Raw genomic sequence first — 13,339 nt, 5'->3', positions numbered from 1 at the left:
ATACATAATCACTGTCTTTGCAGAGGTACCCAGATATGACAGAGTAGATGTCACTCCAAACAGCTAATATCCCAAACCCCTCCTTTAAAGTGCAGGCATTGTACTTCCCACCTCCAGGACATTTTCATTTTAATTTTCACTTTTATGTCTGGCTAACCAGTTTTCCCTGAATCCCTTCACAAAATATTACCCTGCTCACACTCCAACAGCTCATCAGGTACTAAAAACCATTCATCTCCATTCACTACTATATAAAATGTTCACACATGCTGCATGTCCAGGTCCCTTGCACACAAAACCCCAATGGAAATAAGTCACTCTGACTTTTTTGGGTTATCCTAGGTACTTTACACATATGCTGCTATGTATGATAATCTATGTTACTGTATTTGTGTATACCTGAATAAACTTACTTACTTACTTACTCTTTTACCCCATCCCTCCATCCTTTTCTAGGACGACCCCTATCACTCCTCCCCTCCACTACAGATTTATATGTATTTTTTTTATTTTATAAACATTTCAGAAGGCTTGCAATATACAAACACAAACTAAGCAAACATAACAATTTAAAAAAAAATTATTACCTTATGATCCCCCATAGTGGTGCTTTGGCCAATGAGATTGTATGTAACCTTTCCTCCACTCTGAAAAAAACAAATGATACAATACAGTATAACCTTGCACTATTTTGTTTCTGGCAATCCTAATATATTACTAAAAGTATCTCAGCATAAGTGAAAGGTACAGTATTTTTGTTGTATTACACTAATATGGAGAGGCTACTCAGGAGCAAGTGACTGAGTCAAGTCAGGCTCTCTCTCAGTTTTTCTGAGTTTCTCTAGTTTCAACTTAGCAGCAGTGGCAACACCAAGGGTAAGAGGAGCAAAGTGGAGTCAAGCCTTTCATAAACTCCGTAAGCCCCTCAAAGTCACCCCAAATAATACAAAAATAATACAGCAGAATGTTATATTACATGGATTTACATGCCACATTTTGATTATTGCACTATTGAAAAATTGTGACACAATTTTATACACTTCGTAAAATGAACTTAACATGGTTCTGTTTGCAGGCACGAAAAAATTTTCCCCAGTTCAAGCTGCTGCCTTGTTGTGGGTCAGTGGGGGAAACCTACCACCATTTCCTGCCACCCCTGATACTTCCACCACCACCACCACCCCAGCCTTCATGAATATGTGTTCAGTTCCATTGTCTTAAGAGCTAGCTGTGTTTGTGAACTGTTTTGATCTTTAAATTGCCATATCTTGTATCTGACAAGAAATTATAGCACCCAGTAGGTATACAAGTGTTGCTGAAAGTGGCAAGAAAAGGTTTAAGTGTTTAACCCTTAACTGTCCAAACATAGATCTACATTCTTACCACTAGCGCTCCAAACATAGATCAATGTTTTATTTTTCCTGCCTCCAAATTTGGCACGATTGACCTGAGATGCCTGGTCAGCACAGAATGGGTCTTAACACATGGTGTGCAAAGTACAGCCTCTCCTCACCTAATTACAGGGAGTGGGGGGGGCAACCACCTTCCCATGTCACCCCTGACAGTCCTGTCACCACCATCCCAGTGTCTTAGGAGCTATCTGTGTTTGCAAATTGTGTTTTGATCTTTTAACCCTTAAACGGTCCAAACATATATGCGTTCACTTGCGCAGCGCCCCGAATATTTTGAAAAAAAAAAAAAAATATATATATAGAAAAAAAGAGCACCTTTTTCTAAGTACATGTATTATAGAATAAAAAAAATTTTTTTAGGGTCAATACTTACGGTGATATGAGGCTAAGAAGTTGGCACTGGATGCTCATGTAACAGCAACATCGAGTCCTGCCGCTTGCAGAAGTGTTGCCTATATACCTTTTTTCTATTTTTCATATTATTTTATGTAATTTTTATGTTCTGATAATTACAATTTGTAGTTCTTGTCGTTTTATAACCAATCTTTGTTCTGACACTAGTATTAGGTACTGAAATTGTACTCAAATTGTCACACACTGACAGGTGGACATTTACACCTGCCTTGGTCATTTACTATTGTCTTGGAATATTTACTAAATATTTATAGGTCCCAGCAATGTTTTGGATATGTGGAAGTAGAAGTAGAAGTAGTGGTGGTGGTGGTGGTGGTGGTGGTAGTAGTAGTAGTAGTAGTAGTAGTAGTAGTAGTAGTAGTAGTAGTAGTAGTAGTGGTAGTGGTAGTAGTAGTAGTAGTAGTAGTAGTAGTAGTAGTAGTAGTAGTAGTAGTAGTAGTAGAAGTAGTAGTAGTAGAAGAAGAAGAAGAAGAAGAAGAAGAAGAAGAAGAAGAAGAAGAAGGTGGCGGTGGCAGCGGTGGCAGTAATAATAATATAATAATAATACATAATAATAATACATAATAATACGTAATAATAATAATATGTAATAATAATAATATGTAATAATAATAATACATAAGAATAATAACACATAAGAATAATAATATGTTCCCTTGAAGAATGAAAAACAAAGTCCACCCCTGACAGTGACATGATAAGGGGAGATAACATCTGATAAGAGCTGACGTTTGACGAGGGTAAACGAGGGCGGGGGAGGGTGCAGCTGATAAGAAAAGATTAGATGACCATCCCCCTCGCTTTGTTTTTGCTGGTACACAAACATTTCTGTCTGTCTATTTGTCTGTCAAGTTCCCTGTCTATCTGTCTATCCGTCTAGCTCTGTCTCAGAGAGAGCCACAAGACTGCATCACGTTTACTCACATCTTCAAGCAGAATATAGCACTTTGGATTTTTTGGTTACCCTAGGTAATTTATACTACATATACTTGTATTTATGTGTACCTGTGAGACAGACATAGACAAAGACAGATTGAAAGAGATAGATAGACAAAGCCAGAGACAGACATACACAGGCAGATAGACAGAGACAGATAGACAGAGACAGAGACAGATAGAGAGAGATAGAGACAGATAGAGAGAGATAGACAAAGACAAAGATATACAGAGACAGATAGACAGAGACAGAGACAGAGACAGATAGAGACAGAGACAGATAGACAGAGACAGACAAAGACAGAGATTGATAGACCCTAAACTTGGGGTTAACATCACTTTCCTCTTAAAAGAGAAGTGTTAATATGACATTACATCAGTGAATCCTTGGTGTTTGCCGCACTGTTTGCTCAAGGTACTAAGTGGTCCCAGATTTTTTTAATACTGCGAAAACCGAGTGTTAAGACCAATTCTATGCTGACCAGGCATCTCAGGTCAATTGTGCCAAATTTGGAGGCAGGAAAAATAAAACATATATATACGTTAACAGGTACATTTTGCTATTTCTTCTTACACTTAGGTCATGCTACACATGCACGTACACATGTGTATATGCACTCATCTGAGTTTTCTTCTATTTCGTTAATAGTTCTTGTTCTTATTTCCTTCCTTTCATATCCATAGGAAAGTGAAAAAAGAATCCTTCCTCTACAAGCCATATGTATCGTAAAAGGTGACTAAAATGCCAGGAGCAAGCGAACTACTAACCCCTCCTCCATAAAAATCACTAAAAATAAGAAAAGTGTCAAGTTGGGATGTTTGAGTGTGGATGTAATGCAGATGATAAGAGATGAATGTCAATGTCATGAAACTGGATGTCCTGGCTCTAAGAGAAACAAAAGCTGAAGAGGGAGTAAGTCAAGGGTATCTGAGTGTGTTAGAGCTAAGGAAGGAGTAGCAATAATGTTGAAGGATCAGTTATGGCAGGAAAAGACGATGAATGTATAAATTCAAGGATTACATGGATTAAAATAAGGGTCAGACACAAAAAGCGAGTTATACAGTAATATGCATATTAATTTGGAATGTAATGAAATTAGACATATATCTGGTAAATTGATGGCAGTGATATGATAGATATTTGATTTAATAACAGATATGACTACTCTTTGCTTTCATAAGCATTGCTACACACTTTGGCATTAAATTGACCAATGGTGAACACATTTTGGCAACTTCTTCGTCATAGTACCAGGCCCTAATAACAGCTGCAATTAACTTCTCCTCAATTGAACAGTCTTGTTTAATGATCCAGTGTTTGGTTATTGCCCACAGTCTCTCAATTGGGTTGAGGTCAAGAGAGTTTCCAGGCCAATTTAGAATGCATGGAAGTGTGGTATGGAGCAAGATCCTGCTGGAAAATGCCTTCTCTATCAGGAAAGTCTCTATCCACAATGGGAAGCAAATGAGATGCCAGGATTGCCTTGTATTTGTCACTATTCATCGTTTCCTCAACAATAAAAAGTTATCCAGGGTCTTGAGCAGTAAAACTACCCAAAAACATCTTTTTAGGTGGATGTTTTGGCCCTTGTTGACTGTGTCCATTCCAAAGAGGTTCACCTTTGCTCCATCTCACTACCACTGATCTGTACTCATGTATTGTAGATCGTTAATTAACACTGGTTCCTTTAACATGTTGTCTCCATTACACTACATATGTATTGCAAAATTACAGCATATTTTCGACTACACTCCGTAAAATTAGACTAACACAGTTTCACTACAGGGAAAAAAATTTGGAGTACCGTGAGTTGGGCCGAGGGATTTTTTTCCATCCGTCTAGTGGCCTCGTCAGCAGCCTGCCTGTGGGTCAGTCCACTGTCTTTGTGAGGGAGACCTAGCTTCCTCCCCTGCCTCCCCCATCCCACCTCTCATTCATTTGTACATACGTGTCCCATATGATTCTCTACTTTGTCAGTGTGACTTCATAAATGGTCCAAGTAGGACCAAAATGTAATCGCAAGCTCCTCTCTCCTATGTGCGGGTTATTTGTGTACTAGTCAATGTATGCAGTGTTTCATATCAATAAGTCAAGTTGTCTAACTTTTATGGGTTACCCTAAGTAATTTATGCTATGTATGATAATTGTACTTAGGAGTATCTGTGCCTAAATAAACTTACTTCCCATACTCAAATGTAAGCTTGTTGGCAACAATGTCTATGTACAAACTGAGAGGGCAGACATGAACTGCACTTGTCTATGTGAGGGACCTTCCCAGTATTTATGTACCTTCTGCTTATCTTCCTTTGCATAATAAAGGTTAAAAGATAAAAAAGTACCCGGATGCAATGTGTATACAGTACCTACTTCATATAAATTTGTGCATCAGTTTAGTTGGTACACTCATAGTTTGTTTTAGGATGTGTGTGAGAGTATGTTGTTGGTGTTGGGGGATCAAGGGCTAACAGCCTCTGAGCAACCCACCCGCCCTTCCTTATACTTATATTTTTATTACTAAAAATGCAAGGAAATTGATAATTTTACTTTTTTTTTTATTAACACACTGGCTGTTTCCCACTAAGGTAGAGTGGCCCAAAAAAGAAAAATTTCACCATCATCCACTCGTCTTGCCAGAAGCATGTTTACATTACAGTCATAAAACCACAACATTAACACCCCTTCTGGAGGGCTTGAGTCCAGCCTGCCAGTTTCCCTGAATCCCTACATAAATATTACACTGAAAACACTCCAACAGCACATCAAGTCCTAAAAACCATTTGTCTCCATTCACTCCTATCTAACATGCTCACGCATGCTTGCTGGAAGCTCAAGCCCCTCGCATGCAATACCTCCTTTACCCCCTCCCCTTTACCCTTCCTAGGCCGACCTCTACCTCGCCTTCCCTCCACTACAGATTTATACACTCTTGAAGTTATTCTATATTGTTCCACCCTCAACAACCCCTCCTCAGCCTTCTGGGTAATAGTTTTGGAAATCCTGCACCTCCTCCTAATTTAAAAACTACAAATTCTCTGCATTATATTCACACCACACATTGCCTTCAGACACGACATCACTGCCTCCAGCCTTCTCCTTGTTGCAACATTCACCACCAATGCTTAGCACCCATATAAGAGTGTTAGTATAACTATAATTTCATACATTCCCTCTCTTTGCTTCCACAGATAAAGTTCTTTGTCTCCACAGATTCCTCAGTGCACCACTCACCTTTTTCTCCTCGTCAATTCTATGATTCACCTAATCTTTCATAGACCCATCTGCTGACACGTCCACTCCTAAATATTTAAAAACATTTACCTCCTCCATACTCTCTTCCTCCAATCTAATTTCCAATCTTTTGCAACTTAACTTTTTTGTTATCCTGATCACCTTACTCTTTCCTATATTCACTTTTAATTTTCTTCTTTTACATACCCTACCAAACTCATCCACCAACCTCTGCACCCTCTCTTCAGAATCTGCCAAAAGCACAGTGTCATCAGCAAAGAGCAACTGTGACAATTCCCACTTTGTGTTTGATTCTTTATATTTTAACCCCACACCTCTTGCCAACACCTGAGCATTCACTTCTCTTACAACCCCATCTATAAATATATTGAACAACCATGGTGTCATCACACATCCTTGTCTAAGGCCTACTTTTACTGGGAAATAATCTCCCTCTCTCCAACATACTCTAACCTGAGCCTCACTATCCTCGTAAAGACTCTTCATTGCTTTCAATAACCTACCTCCTATTCCATACAATTGCAACATCTGCCACACTGCTCTCTTATCCACCCTGTCATATGCCTTTTCCAAATCCATGAATGAAACAAAAACCTCTTTACTTTTATCTAAATACTGTTTATCTATATGTTTCACTGTAAACACTTGGTCAACATACCCCCTACCCCTCCTAAAGCCTCCCTACTCATCTGCTGTCCTACTCTCCGTCTTACTCTTAATTCTTTCAATAATAACTCTACCATAAACTTGACCAGATATACTCAACAGACTTATTCCCCTATAATTTTTACATTCTCTTTTGTCCCTTTTGCCTTTATACAAAGTAACTATGCATGGTCTCTGCCAATCCCTAGGTACCTTACTCTCTTCCATACATTTATAATTTTATTATATCACTTTATTGTAATAAATTTATTAATGTGTACCACAGGGTAGCGTTCTTGGCCCCCCTCCTTTTCCTTTTATACATCAACGATCTTCAAAGTGAATCACAACAACTTACGCCTATTCTCCTTGCTGACAACATGAATTTTGTCATCTCCCACCCAAATCTAGCCTCACTCAACACTATTGTTAACAACAAACTTGCAAAAATAGCAACCTGGCAGACCATCAATAAACTTACACGTAATATAGCCTTTTACACTATGTTTCGGAGAAAAGCATGTGAGATCATAGTGCAGAAACCCTTAGATCATTGATGCCTGCAGTGCCAGATTTGGAAGATATGGAAGGCAGTTTAATTTCTCAGTTCGATGAGTAACAAATCCCACAGTTAGGAACAGCTATAAGTAATGAAGTTGAATCAGAATTGATAAGACTTTCATATCCCTTTCAACCTCAAGAGCCCTCCTCGCTCATCCCCCCGAGTATGTACTTAATAAGGAAACAAATCTTCAGGTGAATGATTGGGCTAATCTTAATAGGACATGTGTCCATCCTAAGACGTACCCAGAAAATAATAACAAGACTCCCTCGGTGACATTACCGTTTGGAAATTTTACATCAGATCAGCTAGAGAAAATAGAACGTATTTTGCTCTTGCAAACTTCTCAAATTGAAGCCAAACGACACTTAAATGAAGAAGAATTTAGACGCAAAATGTTTCGTTTTGAAAGGCACCAAAAGCAATGTCTGGAAGGAGGCACTGCAAAGAATGCAGGGACCGAGTTTGAGTTACATAATGCAGCTTTAATGGTGCCCAAATTCAATGAGAAAGACGAGTTTTTCGAAATCTTTAAAAATCAGGTGCGTTCCATGGGCTGGCCCAGAGTGAAATGGGCCGCTTTACTCCATACATCCCTATATGGCAAGGCTCAGGCTTGTACGGCGTACTTACCATATGAGTTATACACACAGTATGAAGTAGTGAAAAGAACTATTCTAGATGCATGTGATTTCCTTCCTATCAGTTACCAAATGGCTTTTCAGTCTTTGAGGCGGCAATCAAGGCAGTCTTACGTAGACTTTGCCAGGGGAAAAGCGGTTGCTTTTGATCATTGGTGTCGAGCTTCTGGAGTAACTTCCTTAAAGGATTTAACTCAACTGAGGAAGTCCACAGGAATCTCATTTGCCATCCGCGAGCGACTGTGATAGCAACTGCCACGTTGGCGGATAATAATTATGAGATCTCCCAGCGGCTTGTACAACCCAAATATAGCAAGGAAGTAATAAAGCCAGTCTTAAAACCAGAACAAACAAGGTCGTCTGGTAGACGGGATCCCCATCCACATCTTCCCCGTACGGTAGCAAAACCGGTAGCAAGGCATCAAGTTCAATCAAACCCATCCTATAGGCCATTTGGAAAAGTAAAATGTTCCTACTGTTCGAGGTTAGGACACTTTAACCCTTTTAGGGTTGGTGAAAATTACCTTGAAATTGAGCTCAAAGTAGCAGAAATGTTTGATTTTTGCCAAAGTTCAAAAGTAAACAAATCATGCCATGCATCAAATACAAATCAACTGGCGAGTCTATAATTCTTTCACACGTGAGCTGATATTATTTATACCATTTTTTACACTAATGCAGTAGTCTGCATAGCAGTACATCTTCTATTTTTTGTGAGAATAAAAACTCAAAGTGGAAAGCAAAAGAAATGTAAGAGGGGCCTGGGGATGTGACTAATGAACAGAGGAAATGTTATTTTAGTGCCAGGAATGTCTGTCTTGTTTATTCTGGACCATATTTGGAAATTGGCATCTTTTGAAATTTGAGTGAAACTGGCAAAATTGCCAATTTCTGACCACTTTATTGGATAGTTGAAATCGTTAAATGGGTGGTTTCTTGTACTCAATCGATAGAAAAAATGGAGTTCTAGCAAACTAGCTATGATTTTTGTAAACTGGTACATTGGAATTGGCCGAAAATAGGGCTCAAAGTGGGCAAAATCGCCCATGCATTAACATCGTCAAGACCGCTAACTTTGCGAGAGCATAATTCCGTAAGTTTTCCATCAAATTTCACACTTTTGGTGTCATTATGATCAGGAAAAGATTCTCTATCATTTCACAAGAAATTTTTTTTTTTTTTCGAAAAATTTCCGACCCTGAGGACAAGTTTAGGAGAGGGCCTGCCGACCCTGAAAGGGTTAAATCCCAATGTTTTAAAGGAGATAAGGACCAAGGAAAGAGTCCACCCAATAGACTACCCATGCAAATCATATCCTCTTCAACTTAGGATAGATACTCAGTTTCAGGGAAATAGAACTGACCTTTCTAGCTGACTAAACCAGCAATTGGTGTTGTCATCAAATCTGTCGCAAGCTATGAGTTCTTACTTCTCCAAAAGTAAAGTAGGGATTACTGATCATCAGTTGATCATAGTAAGCTCCTTTAGGGACATGGGATCTTACTTAACCCTATTAAGAGAAGGATTATTAACCCTTTGAGGGTCGACAGGCCCTCTCCGAAACTCGTTCTCAGGGTCGGCCAAATTTAAAAAAAAAAAAATTATTTTCTCTTATGAAAAGATAGAGAATCTTTTCCCGATCATAAAGACACCAAAAGTTTGAAATTTGATAGAAAACTTACGGAATTATGCTCTCGCAAAGTTAGCGGTCTCGGCGATGTTTACGCATCGGCGATTTTGCCCACTTTGAGCCCCATTTTCGGCCAATTTCACTGTACTAGTCGACAAAAAACACGAATATTTCACTAGAACTCCATTTTTTCTATCGAATGGATGCAAGAAACCACTCATTTATGAAATTCAACTATCCAGTACAGTGGTCAGAATTTAGCAATTTTGCCAATTTCACACAAATTTCAAAAGATGCCAATTTCGGAATAGGGTCCAGAATAAACAAGAAAGACATTCCTGGCACTAAAATGACATTTCCTCTAGTCATTAGTCATGTCTCAAGTCCCCTCTTATATTCTTTTGCTTTCCACTTTGAATTTTTATTTTCACAAAAAATATAAGATTTACTGTTATGCAGACTACTGCATTAGTGTAAAAAATGGTATAAATATTATTGGTGCACTTGTGAAAGAATATTAGACTCACCAGTTGACGTGTATTGCACGCTTGGCACGATTTGTTTACTTTTGAAGTTTGGTAAAAATCGAACATTTCTGCTACTTTGAGCTCAATTTCAAGGCACCTTTCTTTGTAAAACCAGTCAAAATCATCTCAATTTCTGTAATATGTCTTCCATTCTATAAAATGAGACCAAGAAAACTAGAATACAACAATAAATACCATACGAAAATACACTGCAAAGTCGCTAATTTATTCAAAAAAAATGGTCAAAGTTTTTTTTTTCTCATTATGCACTGTGTGCTGCAGGATTTTTTTTAGACTGTGCACACTGACCACATAGACCCATTCTTTCATATGAAGGCCTACCAGCTTTCTCCCACTAGATTTGAGGCCGCTAGAATTTATGAGTACTAGTACGTCAAAAACCCCTACGCGTAAAACGTACTAGTACGACGAAAACCCTCAAAGGGTTAACATTCCCCGAAGAATCTTATACTACTGGGTTTGACGTCCTGTTAGAGGCTTATGGTGGCTCCATTGCACGAGTACCCATACACAAACTGTATGTTGAAACCCCTATTTATACAGGCTTGACATCGATTGGAGTGTCCCCCACTAACTTCCCAATAAAAGGTGTTGACCTATTGTTAGGAAATGACTTGGCGAAGGGTGGAGTATGGAAAGAGCAGTGATGGAAAATTCGACGGAAAGAGCTCGTCCGGCATTGATGGAGTGTGGATGTGTCTTCTGAAGGTTCCTCAGTTGTTTGTTGGTGGTGTAGGCCCTGTGTTGTCATTGTTTTCTCCATCAGGCAGTGTTGTGTGGCCCATTTATGGGGGGTTCGACTGAGATGTCGTTTGCCCTCATAGGGGGGAACTCCCTTCCTGTCTCTACTCAGTTGACAACTGTTTCACTACCGTAGGACCAAGATATGGCTAGTGTGCCCCCTACTGGGATAAACAAACCGGCCATTGTGGTTGATGACAGTGCCAGGCCCCTGTCTAGCCCAAAAAGCCAACCCACCACTTGTCCAGACTATGCTCCTTCTCCTCACATTACTCCAGACATAATGGTGGCTCTTGTGCATCCTAAGGATGGCGGTACACCCTTCACCAATCCACGGGACGTCACCAACGCCATCAGTGGATATCCTTTCGGCAAGGCTTGCATAGATGGGGGCGTCCAACAACTCGGTATGGCTCCATCGTAAGTCTTTTCTGGCTAGAAACTTGCCACTAAATACCATTCATGTCCTGGGTAGGTGGAATGTTGTCTGCTGGGAGGTCCGCTCCTCAATCCTTGCCGCCAGTTGTTGTTACGGCAGAACTGAACCGATTTCTGCATCCCTCTCAGATGAGGAGATCCACTCTGAATTGGTTCACAGCGGGGGTGATGACTTAGGTTTGCGGGAGGTTTGGAGCCTCTCGAATCGTCCTACCCCATCTCGTATGGTTCGTGTATGTTTCTCGGGTGCTCTCCCGAAATTTGTGACTTTCAGCAATCTAAGGTTTCCTGTTCTTCCTTATACTATTCCTTTACTCCGGTGTCAGAAATGTTTCCTTTTTGGGCATGGAGAGTTGTCTTGCCGTGGTAAGGAAAGATGTGCGAACTGCAGCAGGTTTCACCCAGTCATTAAAGACGGCATTACCTGTACCCACCGGGCTACGTGCTACTTCTGTAAAGGGAACCACAAGGTTACCTCTCGGTCTTGCCCGGCATATCGCCAGGCTCTTGATTTGGCAAACTCAGCCAGGGCCCAGTCTCTTTCGCTCAGTGAATGTAACTCCTGCTTGCGGTCCAAAAGCCAGTCACAGTCCGTCAGCCCCTGCTTCCTTCGCCTCCAGTGCTCCCCACTAAGGGAGTCTCCCCAACACCAACACAGCCATGGCACCTGTACTCCGCAGCTGTGAGGGCTAATATCCCTGTTACAAATCAGTTTGGGGCTCTTGCGGACCTCTCACTTCTATCAGAGGATTCCCTACCCCTGGGGCAACATCAACTCAGGGTGTCCTCGGACCAGGCTTCCACTGCGGAAGTTATTGCACATGCCCCCCTCGTCCACAACGCAAGTCCTCCCATCGAGGTGGTGCAGTTCCCAAATCGACTCGATGCTCAGTGCCCCACCCAGTTCAGGTGGACATCATACCCGACCCGGAGCCTCCCGTCTGGCAGCCAACTCCTTCCCCCCCAATTCTCCTCAACCCCAGCCTCGGCCTGTCTCCACTCCAGGACCCTTCGTGTCTGAAGGTCCCACTTTTTCACTCTCGCCTGCCTGGGCTTTATTCCTTCATCCTATCCTCCTTCTGGTGGAGTAGGTGCTACATTCCTACCTCCAGGGGCACCTCTTTTGTGACTGCGTGTCTCTCGGTTCTCCCTCACCTTATTGGGCTGCTTAGTTCACACACGTGAATCTTTCTCACTCCTCTGTTTTTCTTCTTTGAAATGCGCGTTCTGTACTGGGGAAGCTTCCGGACCTTCAGAGGTATCTGGCTGAGGTACAGCCACTGGTGGTGGGTCTCTCTGAGACATGGTTACGCCCTCGACATTCTCTTTGGATGCCTGGTTTTACTGTTTACCATAGGGATCACCTTGCAGGGAGCGGTGGTGGCCTAGCTCTTCTTCAATGCAACCAGCTCAAGAGTACGACCTCTCTCTCCAAGCCTGTGAGAGTGGAGTGTTGGAAACTCTGGCTGTGAAACTTGCCTTGGGCACTCAGTGGTGCAACATACTCCTGATCTATAATCCGGGCAGGTCGGTTACACAAAGTGAATTTACCTATTACTTTAGACAACTCCATGGTTCTAAGCTGGTGACAGGAGACTTTAACGCAAGGCACCAGTTCTGAGAGCCATCCATTTCATTGGGATCAGTGAATCCCACAGGTAGGGCCCTGTTCCAAACCCTCCTTGCATCTCACCTTTCGTTGCTCACACCACCAGGTTTGGAGACTAGAGTGGATCCTTATACCGGGCAAGTTTCTATCCTCAGGTCGTTCTTGTGTGTGGGTATTTTACTACAGCTGCTGTTACTGTAAGTCCCTTCATGGGGAGTGATCATCTTCCAGTCCTTACTTCTACAAATGAAGCCTTAGCAGTGCCAGTGACGGCAGTTCGTTCACGGTGGAAAATCACCCAGGCTGGTTGGACACATTATAACCGGGTCCTTGCTGATTACAGCCTGCCTCAGGACCCCTAGCTGGATGAGGCTGTCACATTTCTTCAAGGGGCCATGCTTGAGGTGGGCTCGCGTTCATTCTGTCTCTCCGGGAGCTTCTCACATTCACGCCCCTGGGTTCCATGGTGGAATGATGAGTGCCTCCGAGCAGTGAAGGTGTGTCGGACAGCAT

General features: G+C 41.4%; 1 protein-coding gene across 8 annotated transcripts in view; it reads right to left on the bottom strand.

The window, feature by feature from the left end:
* Window positions 1-554: 554 nt before the first annotated feature.
* Window positions 555-13,339, bottom strand: part of 5PtaseI (inositol polyphosphate-5-phosphatase A) — a 612,658-nt gene continuing 599,873 nt past the window's right edge. For all 8 annotated transcript variants that reach the window (XM_070081715.1, XM_070081724.1, XM_070081732.1 and 5 more), the window contains one exon: window positions 555-647. In XM_070081715.1, coding sequence (XP_069937816.1) covers window positions 570-647 — 78 coding nt within the window. In that variant the 3' untranslated portion in view covers window positions 555-569. The remainder of the gene's footprint in view (window positions 648-13,339) is intronic.

Source organism: Cherax quadricarinatus, chromosome 6, assembly GCF_038502225.1.
Source record: "Cherax quadricarinatus isolate ZL_2023a chromosome 6, ASM3850222v1, whole genome shotgun sequence".
NCBI classification, from domain to species: Eukaryota; Metazoa; Arthropoda; class Malacostraca; order Decapoda; family Parastacidae; genus Cherax; species Cherax quadricarinatus.
The sequence above is the reverse complement of the archived record's forward strand: the minus strand, read 5'-3'. Positions and strand labels throughout refer to the sequence as shown.